The sequence below is a fragment of the Paroedura picta genome, chromosome 6 (assembly GCF_049243985.1).
Source record: "Paroedura picta isolate Pp20150507F chromosome 6, Ppicta_v3.0, whole genome shotgun sequence".
NCBI lineage: Eukaryota > Metazoa > Chordata > Lepidosauria > Squamata > Gekkonidae > Paroedura > Paroedura picta.
In genome coordinates, this window is record NC_135374.1 from 57,176,927 (window position 1) to 57,201,189 (window position 24,263).

At 40.5% G+C, this 24,263-nt stretch overlaps 1 protein-coding gene across 17 annotated transcripts in view; it reads right to left on the reverse strand.

Moving 5' to 3' along the window:
* TIAM1 (TIAM Rac1 associated GEF 1) overlaps positions 1-24,263 on the reverse strand; it is a 243,876-nt gene that overhangs the window by 162,414 nt on the left and 57,199 nt on the right. For 7 of the 17 annotated variants that reach the window (XM_077342518.1, XM_077342512.1, XM_077342525.1 and 4 more), the window contains one exon: positions 14,720-14,773. The exons of 2 other annotated variants lie outside the window; for them this stretch is intronic. In XM_077342518.1, coding sequence (XP_077198633.1) covers positions 14,720-14,750 — 31 coding nt within the window. In that variant the 5' untranslated portion in view covers positions 14,751-14,773. Of the gene's footprint in view, positions 1-6,557; positions 6,758-6,902; positions 7,027-14,719; positions 14,774-24,263 lie in introns of those variants that run through there. 8 more of the 17 variants (XM_077342529.1, XM_077342519.1, XM_077342523.1 and 5 more) reach the window with 4 other exon arrangements.

Below are 24,263 nucleotides of genomic sequence, written 5' to 3' on the forward strand. Positions count from 1 at the left end.
TAGGAAGATTACTATAAAGTCATCCATCTCTGCCATACATTCCTTTTTTCAAAGTTCTCCATCTATGACTGACCCTTTTATTCTTGCATATATGATGTGCATTTTCTACTTCACTGCCAAACCATCTGGTGCCAGATCAGCCACACTGACACTTTCACTTGTGCCTCTGTGTCCTATTCTCTGTGCCCTATTTAAAGGAGCAGTAAATCCTAAAATTAAAGGGAGTTGCCATGGCTGCAAGTTTTGCACATCACAGATTCACACAGATAGCCAATATTTACAAGGGTTTAAAAGAATACTTGGGACAAATGTTGAACAGCACTTTAATGTTTACATCTTGTGAATAGCCATCATTTAGTTGACAGAAGTAAAACATCTTTTGTTTTCTTCCCTGGCTGACTGCTGCACCTGTCTGCCTATACTTACCTAATTGCCCCATTTCTTCATAATGGACGATCAAGGGCACTAGCAGCTCACAGTTTAAATCATGTAGTAATTAGGGGTGTGCAAAACAATCAGGTTTTTTGTTTGGGTCTATGGGACCCGACTTTTTTTGTTATTTCTGAAAAATCTCAGGTCCAAATACTGGAATGGTATTTGGATTGGGGTTTTTCAGAAAACCCCAGTTTTTCAGGTCCCACAGACATGAGAAGAAAAAAAAGATTAAAAAAAAACAGCCCAAGCTTGGCTTCTCCGGCAGCACAGTTTAAACAGCTTCTCCTGACAGCTTTTCACCGCCTTGGCTAGGGCTGGCTCCTATTGCAGCTCAGTTTAAACTGTGCTGCCAGAGAGGCTGGCTCCAGGATCTGTGTGCAGCGGTGAAGTCTCATACAGCCTCACAGAGGGGCCCAGCTGGGACCGTGAGAGTTACGAGCTTTGCACCGATTCTGCCCATCCTGGACAGGCTTCTCTTGAAGCCCAGTTTAAACTGAGCTGCAGTAGGAGCCAGCCCCACCTAAGGCGGTGCAAAGCTGTCAGGAGAAGCTGCCCCCAGAAACTGTGGCTTTTATTTGGGATCATCTATCACAGGAGCCAGTCATTTCAGAGGATCTGTAATTAGCAAAAACAATACCTGAAAAATACCAGTAAAGTATTTTTCGGATATTTTCCCACTCGGTTTAGAAGGGAGCAGAGCTGGTTGTTATAACCTGCTTTTCACTACCTGAAGGTGTCCCAAACCTATAAACACCTTTCCTTTACCCACAACAGACACCCTGAGAAGTAGGTGGGGCTGAGAGCTCCAACACAACTGCTGTATGAGAACAGCCCTAAAAGAACTGTGACTAGCTCAAGTTCAGCCCTAATGAAACTGTGACTAGCTCAAAGTCAAGGTCACCCAGCTGGCTGTATGTGGAAGAGTGGCGAATCAAATCTGGTTATCCAGATTAGAATCCAGTACTCTTAACCACTACACCACTTGTTTACTGAATATCACACCCTGTCAATTGTATTGATTTGCTACTGTGTAATCTGCCTTGAGTCCAAGATGAAATATATATAACTAACTAAATAAAATGTACTTTCAGTTCTGGAAAACGATGACCTTAGGTGCGGGCCAGCACGTTTTTCTATAAAAGAAAAAAACAACCCTTGAGTCATTTCCCTGTTGCCACCATCAAGTCAGGTGTGGCCTGGATTAATGGTTTTGCTTTGCTCTTTTCATCTTCATGCTGTAGCTTGCTAGATCTAACTTCTTGACCTCAACATACCCCATTTCCTGATTTTCAATCCTCCAGCCTAAATTACTTGCTGCCTCTACTTTGCCATCTATTATTAAATGTCTCTTGACACTTTCCAAATTCAAAAGATGCCTCATCTCTCTCTAAAGCATTCTTTGTAGCATCACTAGAACTGCACTTGAGCATAACTATTCTCATTGAATCAAAGCAACCCTTCTCTGCTGTATGCTCATCTTCATCCTGGCTTAGCCTCTTACCCTGCACAACATGAACACCGTCTTGCATGGTGACAGGAGGGGCTCTGGCTCTGTGGAAGAACCTCAGTTTTGCATACAGAAGGTCTCAAGTTCAATCCTTGCCATTTCCAGTTAAAAGGACCAGGTGTGAAAGACTTTTGCCTGAGACCTGGGAGAACTACTGCCAGTCTGAGTAGACAACATTGACCTTGATGGACTGATTCAGTATAAAGCAGCTTCATGACTTCAGTATCTCACTCTGTTCCTTAATATCTGATAAGAAGAATCAAGAAGAAATCAAAAGTGTCTTCAATCTGAACATCTATGGAAGCCATTTAGTGCTCCTCAATACCTCACATGTTTGTCTGTTTCTATTCATATGAACACTCTTTGCTGAGCTTTCAAATCCTGCCTTGTTGAAACCATGACAGAGATGGTGCAAGACTGACATTCAGAAGGAGCACCCAAAGACTCTATGGACTATTGTGGCATTTACCTAGAGCACGAATTCTAGAGAGTTTTGACTTGCTTTGAATTCCCCATATCTCCAACATAAAATGAAATCTCCCTTTGCCTTTATTTATACAACCAGATGTATTTTACAAAAGAAGCTACAAGAGCAGTGGGATCATTAAAAATGCATCTTCTTACAGCCATTCCTTCCACAAAATTGACCTGTGATAGTACATAGATCTCACCCTGATCATAACTGGAAAATGCTGCTGTACAGAGGACTGGTTCAGTAATTCCTAAGGTGGTGGGTGTGCTGGGAAGAAAGGTTTTAACTAAGATCAAAGAAGAAAGAGTATGGGCAGAGTATTCAGAAAGTAGGAGTGAAAGAGCAGTAATTTTTAGCTGGATTCTGCAGCTGTCAGATAGAATCCTGAGATTGCACTCCCACACAAAGCAGATGTGGTATATTCACTTCTCGTTTTAGAAAGTACACATCTTCTCCCCCTCCCCAATTATGGAAAGTGCTCGGAGAAACCTTTCTTTTGCTCATGATTATTATGTTCTCACTCCTCTTCAGCTTCTGAAAATGAACAAAACTGTAGATTAAAGACTCAACTGATGTTTCCATTTTCATTGCCATTTTTTTAACAGCAATTGTGTGTATGTTCATGCGTATGTGTGCTTTTACTCTTGTTTGAAGAGTTTTGTTACCCATGATAAAACTAGAATTGGGCATTGAGTAAGAAACGCCAATTCTGGATCTCTTGCCTGCCATGATTTCTGAAGTGAGACTATTCAAATAAAAAGAAGATAGCTGATATTTTGCAAAACTGTTTTGCTATGTTTGTTTCTGTATCAATTTTCAGTACCAGAAGCTTCAAGAAAATGAGTGAGAAGAAGAGATGTTAATTCCTATAGCACGTTATAGCTTTCAGGAACACACATGGGATATGTTTCCCAGAATTCTGTTCACATACACAACCAGTAAAGGTAAAGGTATCCCCTGTGCAAGCACTGAGTCATGGCTGACCCTCAGGATGACGCCCTCTAGTGTTTTCTTGGCAGACTCAATACAGGGTGGTTTGCCATTCCCTTCCTCAGTCATTATCGTTTTACCCCCCAATTGCTACCCAATCCAAATTCTGATTAGATACAGAATTATCTTCTGCTTCCAACATCCTGTTAGAGAGTCCCAGCAACCCACTGAGCAAGTGGAATACATTTGGGTTGCTTCTACAGTACATATTTCTAACTCAAATGGGTTACAAGATTCTATCTACTCACAAAGTTTGTAACTTACGTTACTGAGGGAGAGAAGAGCAAAAGAGAACATGACATTCCAATAGCAAAAATTACAGAGGACAACAGCAAAAATTACAGAAGCAGAGATCTGTATGACAACTAAAAAAAAACAACTAAAAAATCCTATATGAAAATATGGATCTAAAACAGGAACAATGCTACAAAAAAGAAATATAACACAACCAAACCATCCAAGCAAGCAAGCAAGCAAGCAACACAATGGCTAAAATCCCATTGATAATCTCGCAGAAAAAATACAACTACCCTTGATGCTGAAAGCCTTCTGAACAGGCTAATATCATGTTACTCCAGAGTTGGGTACCTCCCCAGACAAGCTCTTCTGCTGTTTATCTCTCATGTTTACATAAGCCATCATTTTCCATGTCAGGAATGAGTTATATAGATTTGGAAAACAGGCAGATATGCAGGTTAATATGTTGTGCTGCCCACCCCCAGTTCATTTATATACCTCTTTTAAATATTAGTGGTACTCTGTCTACATATACCTTGTTCTGTTGCATTATGTGGCCATCTGAGTACATCAGCTGGTCATTTTTGATACGAAGTTGAGATGCAGAGAAAGGCAGGAAGAATTTGCACTGAACTACTATGTTTCCAATTCTGAAAGTTTATTTAGCCAGTGTACGTTTACCCTGCCTTTCCTCCAGAAACAGTTCTCCCCGTCTGCATTGACTTCTCACACAATCCTGTGAGACAGGTTAGGCTGAGTGAATGGCTGGGTCAACCAGAAAATTTCACAACAGGTAGGAACTTGTACTTGAGTCTCTCTGGTCCAGCACTTTTGGAGCAATAAGATCTGAAAAGCTGAATGGAATGTGGAGAAGGACAGTCCACATTACCCTGTGGTATAAATGCACTCTGATCATCCATTCATCCTGCTGCGTATAGTGTGTCTCAACTCTGCTTTTCTCCTACCCTTTTTGTCTGTTCAGGCATGTTATCAAGTAGGCTGGTTAGGAACACACATATTATCCAAAGCCCTACTCAAATCAGTGCCATTTTCCTTCTCTCAGTCCACAACTGCCATTTGCCTTGAGCACCACCAGAGGGCAATTTTCAGAGAACCAGCTTGTTATAGTGGTTGAGTAGTCTCTAAACTGGAGAACTGGTTTCCACATGCAGCCAGTTGGGTGACTTTGCACTCTCAGCCTCTCTACCTCACAGGGAGTCTGTTGTGGGGAGAGGGAGGGAAGGTGACTGCAAGACACTTTGAGACTCTTTTGAATAGTAAAAAGTAGGGCACAAAAGAAGCAGCTCTTCTCAAGCTTTTGTAAAAAACTGATAATTGCTAGAGTGCCATAACATTTTAATGACCTATTGAAATGTCCTACTGGTTCCTCTAAATTCCCTGCTTTCTTTTTTTTAATGTCAACTCGTTTTTGGTTCACACAAAAAGAGCTAGAGCCAATTTTTTAAAGTTGATAATAGAGAAGCTAGCATGTCAAATGATAAGGATAATGCTACAGTGATATAGCAATCAGTGATTTTTTTAAAAACCTGGAAATAGCCCACCAGTGGCATGGGTGTGGGATGGCAGCCACAGGGAGGCAAGGAAAGCACAAGGAAAGCAGCCAAGTGGGCATTTCAGTGCCAATGCGGTAACAACAGTCACTCTGTGGAAACAACTGTACTGAAATTATACATACACACTATCGTTAAAAATGTTAATAGGGAAATCTAGAAATATGTACTATCTTCCAAAATGTGAAGATCTCTGAACTGCAGGTATAAAGTACATCAGCACAATTATCACCTTTGCATACAGCAAATATCTTTCAGGGGGGAGGGGTGAATGCCCTCAAGTCACAGCTGATGTATGGTGACCACATGGAGTTTTCAAGGCAAGAGACATTCAGAGGTAGTTGGTCACTGCCTGCCTCTGCATAGGGATCCTGCTAGTCCTTGGTGGTCTCCTATCCAAGAGCTGAGCAGGGTCAGCCCTACTTAGCTTCCAAGATCTGGCTAGCTGGTCTAGCCAAGTTAGGGCTTATGAAAAAAATATCCATCCCAGATTTCTAAATGTCCAAACAGAATATACAAACCATGAATTTGCAAGAGAACAGGAATTTGTTTTAAGCATGGTGACATCCTTTTGCTGATCTCCAAAGGGGGACAATCTGATGCAAGCTACAGATGTGAGCAATACTGAGCAAATGAAGTTGGCAGAAAGGTACTAGGGGATGACAGCCAGTTGAGATGACAGGTAGCTGTGACAGTCAGCATATAAATTTGACTTCCACTTGGAAACTGTGCAATAAAAAGGGTTCTTGAGGTTCTCTACACCACAAGGGAAAATGGAATGATGTTTGTATGACAGGCAGCATAGATAGTATTTTTTTCTTGCTAAGCCATGGTGCATGGCATTTATGTCATCCTCAGGAATCAACAGACAAATATTGTTGTAATACAGAAGGTATGATCTTGTTCCTATGGCTTAGCGGCACTAGGTCAGAGAAGAAAGGCTCTTCTATGACATGTGATATGGCTCCTGTATCTTCCTTCAAAAGTGACAGCACCTGCTATCATGGGGAACCTCAATTCCATTGAACTGAAAACATTTTTTTGGCTTTAAGGTACACCAGCTCATAACATACATGTTCAGACACAAAACACTAGAACGTATCTGTGACAGACTAAAATGTGGACCATGACAAAGGGAACATGACACTTCGGGGCTCTGTCACAGCATCACAGTCACTGCTTGTCCTGGGGCAGGGACTGGGTTAAATTATGTTTAGCATCTCTTCCAGCATTACAGTTATATGACACAAAGCCTTGTGCAATGAGGAGGCTGTGTAGTAATATACTTTTATGAATATAAACTGCAACAAACTAACAAGGCAATTATGAGAATGTTTATACATACCTCTGCTCCATGAGGAAAAAAACAATTAAATGCTCTTGATGTATTGCAACCCTAAAGAATCTTGTTCAAGGTAACACAAACACAGAGTCCAACAGCAACGAATTATGTAGATCACATCAAAACACAGCACGGCTTTTCAAGGCAATACATGTCTCTTACGATCAGGCACTCACAAGCAGATGATTGTTCAAGTTTGCAAGCTGTAAATTAAATCATACACATAGATACACATCAGAAAATATTCCGGCATTAGCTTGCATTTTCTTTTCACTAGGAAGGAATGAGAAGGATTTTCTCCCATGGCTCAAATAGCTTTGCCCTAGTCACATAGTCAGTTTTACTTACAATAAGCATCATTGGATTCAATTACTTGAAGGATGCTGAAAGCTTTAAGATGTATCAAGAAGACTACAGTTTGCCATCCTCATTCAGAGATACTGTGCCACATTTAAAATATTTTTGGTACTGGGCTTGGGGCTATTATTAGCGGTATCTGGTTGCTAGGGAAGGGTTTGGTAATGAAATGCACCAGCCACAAAGCAGAAATCTGATTTGCAAAAGAAATTGGGGAGGGGGGGCTTAAAAACAAGGCTGGGAAGAAATAGGCATGTCCTGTCTTTTTTCTATAATCACAAAGAGGCAAATTGGTAGAAAACTGAAATACAGTTGCACTAAGAATTTCCAGAGGAAGATCTCACAAGCAGAGCAATTATTACCAAACACAGTCAGACAAAGTAACTAGATCACAGTAGGCCACTGCCTGGATGGCAAGAAATCCATATTTGAGTGTAGGGAATAGCTTTCACAGTATCATTCCAAAATGGAGATTGTTGTTGTTGTTATGTGCGAAGTCGTGTCCGACCAATCGCGACCCCATGGACAATGATCCTCCAGGCCTTCCTGTCCTCTACCATTCCCTGGAGTCCATTTAAGTTTGCACCTACTGCTTCAGTGACTCCATCCAGCCACCTCATTCTCTGTCGTCCCCTTCTTCTTTTGCCCTCGATCGCTCCCAGCATTAGGCTCTTCTCCAGGGAGTCCTTCCTTCTCATGAGGTGGCCAAAGTATTTGAGTTTCATCTTCAGGATCTGGCTTTCTAAAGAGCAGTCAGGGCTGATCTCCTCTAGGACTGACCGGTTTGTTCGCCTTGCAGTCCAAGGGACTCGCAAGAGTCTTCTCCAGCACCAGAGTTCAAAAGCCTCAATTCTTTGACGCTCGGCCTTCCTTATGGTCCAACTTTCGCAGCCATACATTGCAACTGGGAAGACCATAGCCTTGACTAAACGCACTTTTGTTGGCAGGGTGATGTCTCTGCTTTTTAGGATGCTGTCTAGATTTGCCATAGCTTTCCTCCCCAGGAGCAAGCGTCTTTTAATTTCTTTGCTGCAGTCCCCATCTGCAGTGATCTTGGAGCCCAGGAAAATAAAATCTGTCACTATCTCCATTTCTTCCCCATCTATTTGCCAGGAATTGAGCGGGCCGGATGCCATGATCTTTGTTTTCTTGATGTTGAGTTTCAAGCCAACTTTTGCACTCTCCTCCTTCACCCGCATCAACAGGCTCTTTAGTTCCTCTTCACTTTCTGCCATTAGAGTGGTATCATCTGCATATCTGAGGTTGTTGATATTTCTCCCTGCAATCTTGATCCCAATTTGTGACTCCTCTAATCCCGCATTTCTCATGATGTGCTCTGCATACAAGTTAAATAGGCAAGGCGACAGTATACAGCCTTGCCGAACTCCTTTCTCAATTTTGAACCAGTCAGTGATTCCATGTTCAGTTCTCACTGTTGCTTCTTGACCTGAATATAAATTTCTCAAGAGACAAATAAGATGCTCTGGTATTCCCATCTCTTTAAGAACTTGCCACAATTTGTTGTGTTCCACACAATCAAAGGCTTTAGCATAGTCAATGAAGCAGAAGTAGACGTTCTTCTGGTACTCCCTAGCTTTCTCCATGATCCAGCGTATGTTGGCAATTTGATCTCTAGTTCCTCTGCCTCTTCGAAATCCTGCCTGTACTTCTGGAAGTTCTCGGTCCACATACTGCTGGAGCCTAGCTTGTAGGATTTTGAGCATAACTTTGCTAGCATGAGAAATTAGTGCAATGGTGCGGTAGTTTGAACATTCTTTGGCATTGCCCTTCTTTGGGATTGGAATGTAAACTGACCTTTTCCAATCCTGTGGCCATTGTTGAGTTTTCCAAATTTGCTGGCATATTGAGTGTAGCACTTTTACTGCATCGTCCTTTAAGATTTTGAATAGTTCAACTGGAATGCTGTCACCACCACTAGCTTTATTGTTACTCAGACTTCCTAAGGCCCATTTGACTTCACATTCCAGGATATCTGGCTCCAGGTCAGTAACTACCCCATTGTGGTCATCAGGGATGTTAAGCTCGCTCTTGTATAGTTCTTCTGTATAATTTTGCCACCTTTGTTTAATCTCTTCTGCTTCTGTGAGGTCCCTACCATTTTGGTCCCTTATCATACCCATCTTTGCATGAAACGTTCTCTTCATATCTCCAATTTTCTTGAAAAGATCTCTGGTCCTCCCGATTCTATTGTTTTCTTCTATTTGTTTGCACTGTTCATTTAAGAAGGCATTCTTATCTCTTCTAGCTTTTCTCTGGAATTCTGCATTCAGTTGGGTGTATCTTTCTCTTTCTCCCTTGCCTTTCACTTCCCTTCTCTCCTTAGCTATTTGTAAAGCTTCCTCAGACAGCCATTTTGATTTCTTGCATTTCTTTTTCTTTGGGATGGTTTTAGTTGCTACCTCTTGTACAATGTTGCGAACCTCCATCCATAGTTCTTCAGGCACTCTGTCTATCAGATCTAATTCCTTAAATCTATTTGTCACCACCACTGTGTATTCGTCGGGGATATGATTTAGTTCATACCTGAGTGGCCTAGTGCTTTTCCCTACTTTCTTCAATTTAAGCCTAAATTTTGCAACAAGAAGCTCATGATCTGAACCACAATCAGCTCCTGGTCTTGTTTTTATTGACTGGATAGAACTTTTCCATCTTTGGCTGCAGAGCACATAGTCAATCTGATTTCTGTGTTGACCGTCTGGTGATGTCCATGTGTAGAGTCGTCTCTTGGGTTGCTGGAAAAGAGTGTTTGCTATGACCATTGTATTCTCTTGACAAAATTCTACCAGCATGTGCCCTGCTTCATTTTGTACTCCAAGGCCAAACTTGCCTGTTATCCCGGTTATCTTTTGGCTTCCTACTTTAGCATTCCAATCCCCCATGATGATCAGCACATCATTTTTGGGCGTTGCTTCTAGAAGGTGTTGTAGGGCTTCATAGAACTGATCAACTTCATCCTCTTCAGCAGCAGTGGTTGGGGCGTAGACCTGGATCACTGTGATGTTGAATGGTTTGCCTTGGATTCGCACTGAGATCATTCTGTCATTTTGGGGATTGTATCCCAAGACTGCTTTTCCTACTCTCTTATTGATTATGAAGGCTACTCCATTTCTTCTGCGGGATTCTTGTCCACAGTAGTATACCTGATGGTCATCTGAATTAAATTCACCCATTCCTGTCCATTTTAGTTCACTGATTCCTAAAATGTCGATGTTCAGTCTTGTCATTTCTTGTTTGACCACGTCCAGCTTGCCTTGATTCATGGATCTGACGTTCCAGGTTCCTATGGAATAAAAATCTTTACAGCATCGGACTGTCTTTTCGCCACCAGTTACTTCCACAACTGAGCGTCCTTTCGGCTTTGGCCCAGCCGCTTCATTCATTCTGGCGCTACTCGTACTAGCCGTCTGCTCATCCCCAGTAGCATATTGGACACCTTCCGACCTGAGGGGCTCATCTTCCAGCGTCATATTGTTATGCCTATTGGAACTGTCCATAGAGTTTTCATGGCAAAGATACTGGAGTGGTTTGCCATTTCCTTCTCCAGTGGATCACCTTTTGTCAGAGCTCTCAGCTATGACCTGTCCGTCTTGGGTGGCCCTGCACGGCATAGCTCATAGCTTCACTGAACTACGCAAGCCCCCTTGCCACAACAAGGCAGCGATCCTTGAAGGGGGAAAATGGAGATAACACCCTTCTAAACCAACTGACATGAACTTAGAAGAGTATTACTGCATTATATTGCACTGCCAACTAACTAACGATATTATATAGACAGAATAAAAGATGAGCCTTCTCCAACAAACAGCTGCAATGCTCAAATAGCTTTATAAATAAATATATACTGCTTTGAGGGACCTATTTGGGTAGGAAAGTGGCATAGAAATGTTTTAAATAAAAAGTAAATATTTCGATGCAATGTAAGAATTTGAGTATGGACTTTTAATTTTCTCGTTCTTGTGCTTTATTTCATTAAGAGAGATTTTCTTCTTAGTAAACATGAAAGGATCAAGTAATTAGTATGCATCATTTTTTACAGTTCTCATTAATCAGCAAAACCCATACTGCAGATAAACTCATATAACTAATATCTTAATATGATTCAGAAATGATTGTAGGCCTTAATCAGTATTTATTTATTTATTTATCATACATGTATCATGTCAGCAAGAGCTCACACGCTGGCTCATCCTACAATGTGATAGATGCCATCATGGACCAACAATGCCTTTCCGTTTCCTAAAAAAGCTGGAGTCAAGTGGCACCTTTAAAGCAAAGAGCTATTCCAGCAGGAGCTTTCATGAATCTGACAGATATTTCAGCCCCTACCCAAAACATGAAATGGACTCAAATCTGGCATTAAAAACAACACAAACAGTGGGAGAATATTTCAGTATCCCTGGATACCCCGTTTCTGACCTAAGAGTTAAAATTCTGCAACATAAAAAGGTCAAAGGGAGCTGCTAGCTAGGATTACCAGCCTCCAGATGGATCCTGGAGACCTCATGACTTACAGTTGGTCTTCAGACAAATCAGCTCACTTGGGAAAAAACCCTGCTTTGGTGGGGAAATCTATGGCACCCAACCAGGCGCTATGAGTCTTAAATCGTGGCACGTCCAACTTGTTACAGTGGATGGCACCTGCACTTGTCTTGATCAGATTTTAATTTTATATAATTACACTGCACCCCACATCTTCAGGCATATTCACTCCATATTCTGCAATATTATTTTGCTCATAAATTATGGTGCATCTTTTGTGCACTTTACAACAAGTTCAACGAAGGTGACTAAAACCCTGGCACAGAACAGCATTTAATGCTTCCCTTTGGTATCTGGTGAATCTGACATAATTTCTCAGTAGGCTGAGAAAAATATTGTTGTTGTTGTTGTTATTTCTACTATTATTATTATTATAGCAGAAACATTGTGTTTTAAACAGCAGCACCCTTTTCCTTTATATTTTGTATGTACACAAATTCTGCTTTACTTCTTCATTTAAGCACACAAAAATAAATTCAACCATTTCACATTTGGGTCACAGTGAAGAGTTCTGTTGCTATTAATATCTTTCATTAGAAAAGTCATCACCATCTGCCAAACCAACTTATGTTTGTTCCTCAGATCTTCTTCTGAAAGGTGAACATTACAGTTAAGCCAAGAAAAACATTAAGATAATACGTGCACTGTTGTTGTTTTTAAAAAATGTCAAACTATTATTTCTGGATGAATGCTTTCCATGGTAAGGGAAAATTCATTTATTAATTAAATTGTTCCCTTCTGGTTCAGAGTAGCAAAGAATTAATTATGTGTTATGCTATCAGGGATGTGAGAAGCCTGTAACATTTTGTATTTCTCCATGGTTACTTTACATGACTGGAACCTGGTAAAACGTAGCAGGTTTTGACTTTGATTAAAGAATCACCAGAAAACCACAGAAGTATCTGAGAAATGAAAGATGGACAACAGGTGCAAGAAGCTCAAGTTATCAATAGCATTTTACAGTTCTCCAGCTATCAGTTGTGTCCACATTTGTCATTATGATCTGACCAAGTCGGACAAATTTTGTGTTTATCCCAGCTCTCCGGATGTTTTTTTAAGTCAATAGAACAGAAGAATCAAAAGTTACTGAAGAGACAAACAAGTAATAAAGTTAACTTGAAGTGTGAGCACTTGACCCTCAAGACAGCACAAGTGTTTTTTTTTCAATAACTCCTAACATTCCCTATTTACAACTACTAAAATCTTCACAGTGCTGGAGCAACAGTTTAGAATTCCATTTCCCCATGCTAATTATGAAGGACAAAGAAAAAACACATTTCACTGTTGACACTGTTGTCTTCTAGTAGGCAAAATCTATCATCAAAATCAAGGGATCCAGTAATCCAATAACAGAAGCTTTAGACCTTAAGTTGAGAACATAAGTGAAAGGGTAGGCCCAACATTCAGGACTGACTGGAAAAGAACTATCCGTATGTTGATCAAAAAAGCTCTTGAATACACATACTACATTGGGGGGGGGGATTACAGTACTCACTAGTACAGAGTACAAGCATCTTTAGGGAGGGGGGCTCACCCAAGACTGCTCCTCTTTGCTTGGCTCACCTCACTCAGCCAAAGAGAGAGTGATAGTCAGACACAGTCCAGAGAGGATTTGCAGAGACAGTAGAGAATTGGTGAGAATCAGAGTAACCTTATATATGAGCGCTGGGACTTTAAAAAAAGAATCATTGTCTCATGTCATCTGAAAATGGAACAAAAATAGAGAGGAGAAGTAAGGGAGAGAAAGGGCTCAAGCTGCCTCTATGACTAACCTTTGGCCCGCATTTAGAGAAATGCCAACAGCCTACTTTTGGAACAATGTTATCCTGGTTGGCAAAGATGACATGTGGATAACTCCTGATAAAAGAAAAATACAAAAGAAACCTGTGAAGACCACCCACATGAGGTAAGAGGACTGAGACTGTGGGTGACAGTCTCAGTCACCCTTTCCTTACTCTCTGACATCCCACTTTATTGTTACTCATTCTATCAGATTATGGACATCTTTTGTTCCTTCTAAATGTTCTTTCTTGATATAAGATGTGCTTGTTCCACTTTGTGGCGCCAATTATTAACAACTGACAATTCAATGTTAGTAACTGAAATCATTATCTGAGTTTTGTTTGTGGCTTTAAAATAAACATGTAAGGAAACTTGTGTTCTGTTGCCAAGGAGCCACTTGTCTTTCAGAGATGCACTGCCATGACCACCTAGATTTAGTACATTTATGAAATCCAATTGCCATGTACTCATTGCAACTTTTCACAGTCAATAAGAAAAGGGGGAGGGGTAGAAGGACCAATACCTGGGTGGTCCCAACACTGCTAGGTCACCTGGTCAAGCCATAGAGAGAAAATACTGATGGTTCAGGATAACAGTATCCATGAGTTTTTCCAGGGATCTAAGGGATGTTGGATAATGAATATCTGACACCTGTGCTGGAGATAATTTTCATCTTTTTGGAAACAAGAGGTCAAGAGTAGATAGATAACCGGCCCTGCTCTGCAAGAAAATGAATGTCATGCTGGGGTAGCAGACCTCTCCTCTTCTGCTGCAGGCAAGGCTATTGAATAAGTGATTCTTTCACAAATACATGACAGACTGCAAGACATTTCACTTCAAGACAGAGTTTAAATATTCAAATGTAATATTTTACATATACTGGATGGTTTTTCAAACTATTCCAATGGAAAAAAATCAGGCTAGAACTGAAAATCTACACGAGCTTTCAATTTTAAAAACTTCTTAGTAGGATACTAGACTCTGGCAAATTCCTGTTTATGGATTATTTTCCCTCCAACATAATGCAAGACTGGTGTTTTTAGTCCAGACTGAGAGCCAGTAAAAAATTCCTAAAGTTAACAATGTATCCCATTATGAACTTTTATAGCGTCTGCTGCAATTAGCTATAAAAATAGTATTAAAATATACCATTAGCCATCATATACCACAGTGCTAGCAGGACCACCATGTCAGCCTCTTTCTCTTGGTTAAGCTTTGCCTTTTAACTAGTTAATCCTATTCAAAATTATCACGATTCATCAACAGGTATGTATGGTGTTGAGGAACTCACTGTGTCTCCCAAAATGTTTTGAATCCCATACCTCAAACACCAAAATCATTTGGTGGAATACATTTGGAAGAACCAAACAAAGACATCCAGTCCTAACAAGCACCTTCATTTTAAAAAGAGCTTTCATTTAGCCTGATCTATGTAAACAAAGAATATAGGGAGCTATTATACCTACCAGACTGGGAAATAGAAAATGTAGGAATCATCACTTCACATCACGGCTTTAACTCTGGAAAACAAAATTATACAAAAGCCATCAATGAATAGTCTGTGCTGACGTGCACATTTTGCTAGTTTCTGTCACACAGCAATTAAATCCTCAGTACAGCATCCAGTCCAAAAGAAACAGCACATGAACAGAAATTAACAAAATGAGCCTATACAAAGAAATGAGTTCATACTTTCTAGAAACTATCTGATTCTTATCCTACCTTTCTTCTAAGAAGCTCAATGCAGCATACAAGGTTCTGCCTTTCCCATGGTATCTTTACAACATCCCTGGGATGTAGGTTAAGCTGGCAAAATGTCTGGCCCAAGCTGGACAACTCAAAATTGTTTACACTCCTTCCAATCTGGGTTTAGGTCTAGTTATGGACCTGAAACAGCCTTGGTTGCCTTGGTGAATGACTTGCACCAGGATATGGACAGGTCAAATGTGATTGTAATGATTCTTATGGACTTCTCATCTGCTTTTGAATCCATCCATCATGTTATCCTTCTGAAGTAGGCCTGGGAGACACCATTCTGCAGTTGTTCTGGTCTTAACTGGAGGACAGGTTTCAGCAGGAAGTGATAATGTCCACAATTTGTTACTACTTACTACATAGAGAACTATTTCTCCTATTCAGTGAGGCCACTAGTTGGATGGTACCAAAATCTAATTTGTTGTCAGCCTTTCTGTCAAATCTGACTCTTGGCGGTATCCCATGGCACAGTCACTGCCACAATCCCCAATCCCACACTGCCTCCCTCAGCTGTGCAATATTCTGGCTGGTGTCCATTTCAATTGTGTCCAACCACTGTGCCTCTGTTGGCCTGGTTTCCTTTTCCCACTGATCAATCCTAGCATAATTGTTTTCACCACTGAGTTGGATCACATGATATGGCCAAAATAAGTGAGCCCGAGTTTCATGACTTTGCCTACCAGTGACATATCAGACTTTATGGACTGTAGTATTTCCTTGTTTGTGACTTTCGCTGTCCATGGAACCCACAGAACCCTTCTCCAATGCCACAGTTCAAATGAATAGACTCTTCTCTTGTCCAATTCAACTTTCACAGCCATAAGTGGCTATTGGAAATATGATAGATCTAACTAATATATATTTGGTAGTCAGGCTTATTTCCTTTCCTTTCCATATTTGGTTCAAGCTCATCATTGCGATCCAGAGCAATTTGATGCTTTATTTCCATAGTGCAATCACCACTCACATCTAATTGTGATCCAAGAAAAATGAATTCTTGAATGCATTTGATCTCTTCACCATCAATTGTTATTGTAACATGTCTAATACCTGCTCTTATTTTATAAAAAGTAGGCATCATTCGGCTGAAATCAAACACTTTTTTGTTGTTTTTGTTGTTGTTACGTGCACATCCTTAACTTTAGCATTCATTATGCTAGGAATTAAATGGCTTATTGACTTGATCATGCCCATTGTCCAGTATTATTCCTCACGAACTGGTATCCTACCAGTTTTGCTGCCATTCATTTTGTGATATTTCAAAAAGATTGATATTTTAGGAATAGAGTTACCCTGCAAGAAATTACTAATTTTACTTTAAAATAATGAAAGCATATTTATGAAAGATATCTACTGCAACAAAGAGTGATTTCTGTATTGTAAGTAGGAACATAATATATTTTTATTGTTATAATCATAAACATCTCTTTGGAACATTTTACATCCAAGCAATGGAAACTATTCACTGATTGGTATGTTCAATATCTACTCATCTTTCCTTGTTAAGAGCCAGTTTGGTGTAGTGGTTAGGAGTGTGAACTTATAAGCTGGCAAGCCGGGTTTGATTCTGCACTCCCCCACATGCGGCCAGCTGGGTGACCTTGGGCTCGCCACGGCACTGATAAAGCTGTTCTGACTGAGCAGTAATATCAGGGCTCTCTCAGCCTCACCTACCTCACAGGGTGTCTGTTGTGGGGAGAGGAAAGGGAAGGCGACTGTAAGCCGTTTTGAGACTCCTTCAGGTAGAGAAAAAGAGGCATATAAGAACCAACTCTCCTCCTCCTCCTCCTCCTCCTCCTCCTCCTCCTCTTCTTGACCAGAGGCAACACTGGGTTGTTTTTACAAGTCATCAAGAGGCTTTTGTGTCCTCCAAATTAAAAAAAAAAATTAATGGGATCCATATAGGATAGAGGGATTATAGTGGCTCTGGTAAGTGTCTGCCACTAGCATGCCTTTGCCTTTAGTGAACAATCTGAAAGTTTGTGTTTCTTTTTAAGTTGCAGGAGCATCCTATAGGCTTGGAAAGGGTGACTTCAAAGGATTTATCTTCTAGATGGATTAACCCTTGGTTGCTATACACATACTAGTGGAATTTAGCTACAGCACACACAAATGCCAAAAGTTCCTTTTGAGTCTGTATATAGTTTTGCTCAGCCTGTGTAAGTGCTCTAGTAGCATGGGCAGACATGTTCCTATGTAATCTTTGGATATGTCTGCCTGTATTTCCAGCTGTTCTCTTAGAATAAAATATCAGAGTACAGCAGCCAGACTTGATTCATTTAGAACATGCCGTGCTGCAGGCTAGCCCGATCGTGTCAGATCTTAGAAGCTAAGTAGGGTTGGCCCTGGTTAGTGCCTGGATGGGAGATCTCCAAGGACGTTCAGGATTGCCACACAGAGGCAAGTAAGAGGAAACCATCTCTGAACATCTCTTGCTTTGAAAACTCTATGGAGTCACCATGAAGTTGTCTGAAACTTGACAGCACTTTCCTCCACCATTGTATAGTTCCTAGGAGACTCTTAATGCCTTTCTTGTTCCTTGAATGAGGCATATCACTTTGTCTTCATCAGGCCTGACATAATCTTTGGTAAACAACAAAATAGGGAACAAAATAACTATATACACAAGTTAGGAACCTTATGGTTTGCGCAGCAGAAAAATAAGCTAAATATTTAAATTCAAATATTACATTCATTTGCACACTTAAAATTTTAAAACATTAACCACACATGGATGCATGGTGTGAAAAACTCAGAGGACTAGCAGTGATAGCCAAACTAACAGACTTGGTTAATCATAGGCCACCAGAAGAATTTCAAAAACATTTGGATGAGTATTTAAAATGTCCGTAAAACTTCTGTTCTAAAACTTTTTGTAACATCTATAATACAGCTAAAATTTTTAAATTATATTTAAAACATAAAAATTTTAAAACATTAATATTAATCTCACACTACTGCACAAATCCAGAGCATATTAAAAGATGGATACAAGATTAGGAATACACTGACAGTTCTTAAAATGGAGGGAAGTAAGCAGGGAGGTCCTACAAGGATTGGTATGGGGGCCAGTACTATTTAATTTGTACATAAATGATCTGGGTGACTAGTGTAATTCAGGATAGAAAAACCATAGATAACTGCAGAGTTCCAGGAGTATCTCCACAAATTGGATGAGTAGGCAACAATATAGCAAACAAAGTTCAATGCTGGTAAGCAGAAGGTGACAGAACAAAATATTCCAACTTTCCTAATGGGGTCTGAACTTATTGAGACTGAGATGGAAAGAGATGTTGGAGCCATAACAGCTCAGTATTAGTGTCAAACCAGTTGCAGCAATGAAAAAGGTGATCTCTAGGGAATTATTAGGAAAGGGTTTTAAAATAAAAAACTAATATTATAATGTCTCTGTATAGATGTATGGTACGGCCTTATTTAAAATACTATGTGCTATTCTGATCATTATATTTCAAAAAGGATATCACAGAACCATTATTATTTATTAAATGTATATATCAGCCTTCCAATATGGCTCAGTACAGAAAAGGGCAATCAAAATGACTGGGGGTTGGGGTACTTTTACTGTCAAGAAAGGCTGAAGAATCTGGAAATTTTCAATTGTGAAAAGAGCATAAGGGGGACATGATCATAGAATCTTAGACTTGGAAGGGACCTCCTGGGTTATTTAGTCCACCCCCCCCCCCCCCGCACTATGTAGGACACTCACAACCCTATCTCTCATCCACTGTAATCTGCCACCTCCTTGAACCTTCACAGAATCAGCTTATCAGATAGCTATCCAGTCTCTGTTTAAAAATCTCTAAAGATCACCTCCCGAGGAAGCCTATTCCACTGAGAAACAGCTATAACTGTCAAGAACTTCTTCTGGATGTTTAGATGGAATTTCTTTTGAATTAATTTCATCCCATTGGTTCTGGTCCATCCCTCTTGGGCAAGAGAGAATAATTCTGCTCCATCCTCTATATCCGTGGTCTGCAACCTTTTTTAGGCTGCGGACCGGTGGGTGTCGGAGGGTGATAAAACTAGAGCATCTGATGACACTGATAGGCAGTAAATCCAGGACAGAGATTGCATTTTATTTTTGTTTAAGGCTCTTTCTCCTATGGAGTGAAGCTGGCCTGCAATTTCATAATCCTCAGGCCCTTTTTCAGCCTTTGTGACAACAAGGTATAGTGTAAATTTCTGTTCCTATCACCTCTGGTTCTCCTCTAAACTCCACACAAAGGATTGATCACATGAAGCCTTCTGAAATGTTCCATTAATAAATAAAGGGTATAATCAGGAATCTTCTTCTATAGTGCAGGAGACTCTAAGAAAAAAACAGAATCACTTCTGATATCATGTGATGATACCCTTTGCTTGCAAATCTGGAATAGGATACTCAGGTTCCCACATTTAAGTTTACACAAGACAGGTGCATGCTTAACTTGCATTTATTAGCAAGAAGATAAAAGATTGGGAGCAACTAATTTCAAGACAAGAGAGCTTATGCAGGCTACATTTCTACCTAAGGATGGGCATGAATGGGGAAAATATGGTTCAGTTCATGCTGTGCATGTTTCATTACAATATTTTTCATGCTAGACAAACTGGTTCAGTTTATTAAGATCATAATGAAGTAGAATGCCCCCCCCCCCCGCGTGCTAGAAGCACCAAGCTGGAGGCAGCTCATACCCAAAGATAGATGAAGCAACTATATTTTTTTTTGAAGAAATCATTTATTCCTTTTGGAAAATAGACGTGTGTTTAAAAGTATTTGAGATCATAAAATGTTCAGCTAAACAGCTAGCTAAAGTATCTTACCAAACCTGCAGTTACTCAAGAAGAAAATGTACCACCCTTTATTTTCTGGAAAGTGTCATTTGTTTAGCTGCAAGTGGAAAATATTAGGGATGGATGATTAATTGCTACAATACAGAGTTCGTTACTGGCAGCTTTTACTAACAACTCTGTGGCCAGCAGGGCTGAAAAACACCACTCATTCATGGCAGGTTGAAAAGCATTTCCAGGAGAACAGAAAACTACCTGCCATCAATCTATCACTCCATTAAAAAATAATGCTTACAAATGGGAAAAATCATGTTCTGGAGACCATGCAAGGTACTGGTCTTGCTCATTTGTTTTCCTAACAGCAACTGATATAAAGCAAGCCCAAGTTTAATTTGGCTTTCTTGTCTGAAGAATGCTAATGTCATGCTGCATTTATAAATCTGGTAGATAAGTATATCACCGAAATAATTCAGTTCAGACTCCAGCTACTTGGGGGGCAATATCTTCCCCCACAAACTCACATAAAGAAGTAGGGCTGATTCAGCCACCATGACACCTCAGGACACTTGAGAAACAACAGCAAATAAACTGGTGACAGAGCAGCAATTATCAGGGAAATCCCTGCAAATCTCTGACAACTCCTTGGCCATACTAGTGCCCACATGCTGAAGGAAATGTGAGTGCAAAGAAGCTCCCTTCTGGTTAGTACAAGCATTATCCTTTTAAAAGGGGACAATGTAAAAACTGGAATGGAAGGGAGGCAGTCAGATTCTTGCTCAAATAATCTGACTGCTCTGCTCCTATAAAATCTTCTAAGCAATTTGAGAAACGCACAAAATCAAATGCAACTTATGCATCACCAGTTGTTCATTTTGGGCTTATGCACTTTTAACTGCTTCCAAAATATTTCTTCTTTCTCTATAGAGTCACGTACTGAGAGTGACCACCTTCCACTGACTCTAAACTGGGATCATACTGGGATAGATGTTTACAGTCCCAGTGTATCTCTACCAGCAGCTCCCACTGAATCTTGTTTGAAACGGATTAGATGGTCCGCTAAAATGGAGAAAGAGATTACATCTCTTTTGGAATCTGAAAGAATGATAGAACTTTGGGAGACTTTAATTAACTCAAGCTCACCTATGACTGCTGTATAGCTGTATTCTCAGATAGTTCACCTTTGTGGCCTTAAAGCACAACCAGTCTGTAACAAAGGCAGCAATTTCTCCTGGTTTGACCAAGAATGTCATATCTCAAAAAAAAAACTGAGAGAGCTATTTAGACAGGCCCAATCGTCAGAGGATCAGACTATTATCCACAGTTACTTTGAACAAAAAAACCAGTATAATTATCTTATCCGAGAGAAAAAACGGCTTTATTCTCATGATAATTGGGAGGGATTTGATATTGTTAAATCCAAAAATTCCAAAGCATTCTGGTCAGCTGTAAGAGGTCCCCTGAGTGGGAAGACTGGTAATTTAGAACTTATTATTGCCCCCGAAGTTTGGGTTGATCATTTTTCTGCTCTATTTAATATCCCAGCAGCTCCAGAAAATCTGCTGAATGACTCCATCCCAACTAATGTCCCTAGATGGTCCCCAGTTTTGCCTGAAGAAGTAGAGGAACTAATTCTGAGCCTTAAGATAGGCAAAGCCCCAGGCCAGGATGCCCTATCAGCTGAACTTCTAAAAAACAACCCTAAATGGTGGGCTCCACCCTTGGCCAACTTATTTACCTTAATTGATTTACATGGGATTGTCCCAAGTTCTTGGTTGAATTCAATCATTGTTCCCATGTTTAAAAATGGTGACCATAATGACCCTAATAATTTTAGACCTATTAGTTTATTATCAGTTGTAGGTAAGATTTATGCAAAACATCTTGAACAGCGCCTAACTGATTGGGCTCGCTCTCAAAGAATTATAGGTCCTGAACAGATTGGTTTCTTGCAGGGTAACTCTACTATAGATCATTGTTTAACTCTCTCATGCCTGTCCGAGAAATATACGTCCCAAAATGGTAAGAGGCTATACACAGCTTTTATAGACCTTAAAAGTGCCTTTGATAAGATAGATAGGGATATGCTCTGGAATAAATTGTGATTAATGGGTATGGAACCGAGACTTGTGTTTCTCACCCAAAAACTTTATGTGTCCACCTCCTGTCAAGTCCGGTATTCTTCAAAGGGAGACTTAACCTCTAAGATCTCAATGACCATTGGAGTTAAGCAAGGCTGTATTCTGCCCCCCTTGTTGTTTAATTTATTCATTAATGATTTAGCGCAAAAACTGGAACCTATTAATGGTCATCCCCCAAAACTTGGTTCCCAGCATATTCCTTTGTTGTTGTATGCCAACAATACTACAATGCTCTCATATACAAGGGTTGGCTTACACCGATACTTATCCACCTTTTACCAATATTGCCAAGATAATAAGTTAGTAATTAACTATGGTAAAACAAAAGTTTTGGTTTTCTCTAAGAGCTGGCATGCAATGACTTGGTCTATTGGAGGCACTTCAATAGAACAAGTCAAAACATTTAAGTATCTAGCTGTTACCTTCCAATATAACCTGAACTGGCGCTCCCACTGCCAACGAGCTATCAATCTGGCCAAATCCTCATCTTCCTTGATAAAACAGTTCTTTTTCTCTGCAAAAGGTAGCCAATTTATTCCTGCAGCAATTAAAATTTTTAATGCCAAAGTAATGTCCCAGCTCCTGTTTGGATGCCCCTTATGGGTTCCTGCCTTTAATAAATCTATTGAAATCAATCTGCTTTCTATAGGCAAATTGCAGGGGTTCCCAATTGTGTCTCCTACCATGCCATTTGCGCAGAATTTGGCCAAATTAGGGTAGAGACAAGGGCCTGGATTGTTGTTGCTGTTGTTAGGTGCGAAGTTGTGTCCGACCCATCGTAACCCCATGGACAATGATCCTCCAGGGCTTCCTGTTCTCTACCATTCCCCGGAGTCCATTTAGGTTTGCACCTACTGCTTCAGTTACTCCATCCAGCCACCTCATTCTCTGTCTTCCCCTTCTTCTTTTGCCCTCGATCGCTCCCAGCATTAGGCTCTTCTCCAGAGAGTCCTTCCTTCTCATGAGGTGGCCAAAGTATTTGAGTTTCATCTTCAGGATCTGGCCTTCTAAGGAGCAGGCAGGGTTGATCTCCTCTAGGACTGACCGGTTTGTTCACCTTGCAGTCCAAGGGACTCGCAAGAGTCTTCTCCAGCACCAGAGTTCAAAAGCCTCAATTCTTTGACGCTCAGTCTTCCTTATGGTCTAACTTTCACAGCCATACATTGCAACTGGGAATACCATAGCTTTGACTAGACGCACTTTTGTTGACAGGCTGATGTCTCTGCTTTTTAGGATGCTGTCTAAATTTGCCATACCTTTCCTTCCCAGGAGCAAGCGTCTTTTAATTTCTTTGCTGCAGTCCCCATCTGCAGTGATCTTGGAGCCGAGGAAAATAAAATCTGTCACTATCTCCATTTCTTCCCCATCTATTTGCCAGGAATTGAGAGGGCCGGATGCCATAATCTTCGTTTTCTTGATGTTGAGTTTCAAGCCAACTTTTGCACTCTCCTCCTTCACCTGCATCAACAGCCTCTTTAGTTCCTCTTCACTTTCTGCCATTAGAGTGGTATCATCTGCATATCTGAGGTTGTTGATATTTCTCCCTGCAATCTTGATCCCAATTTGTGACTCCTCTAATCCCGCCTTTCTCATGATGTGCTCCGCATACAAGTTAAATAGGCAAGGCAACAGTATACAGCCTTGCCGAACTCCTTTCTCAATTTTGAACCAATCAGTGATTCCATGCCCGGTTCTCACTGTTGCTTCTTGACCTGCATATAGGTTTCTCAAGAGACAGATAAGAGGCTCTGGTATTCCCATCTCTTTAAGAACTTGCCACAATTTGTGCTCCACACAATCAAAGGCTTTAGCATAGTCAATAAAGCATAAGTAGACGTTCTTCTGATACTCCCTAGCTTTCTCCATGATCCAGAGTATGTTGGCAATTTGATCTCTAGTTCCTCTGCCTCTTCGAAATCCTGCCTGTACTTCTGGAAGTTCTCGGTCCACATATTGCTGGAGCCTAGCTTGTAAAATTTTGAGCATAACTTTGCTAGCATGAGAAATGAGTGCAATGGTCCGGTAGTTTGAACATTCTTTGGCATTGCCCTTCTTTGGGATTGGAATGTAAATTGACCTTTTCCAATCCTGTGGCCATTGTTGAGTTTTCCAAATTTGCTGGCATATTGAGTGTAGCACTTTTACTGCATCGTCTTTTAAGATTTTGAATAGTTCAACTGGAATGCTGTCACCACCACTAGCTTTATTGTTGCTCAGACTTCCTAAGGCCCATTTGACTTCACATTCCAGGATGTCTGGCTCCAGTTCAGTAACTACCCCATTGTGGTTATCAGGGATGTTAAGCTCGCTCTTGTATAGTTCTTCT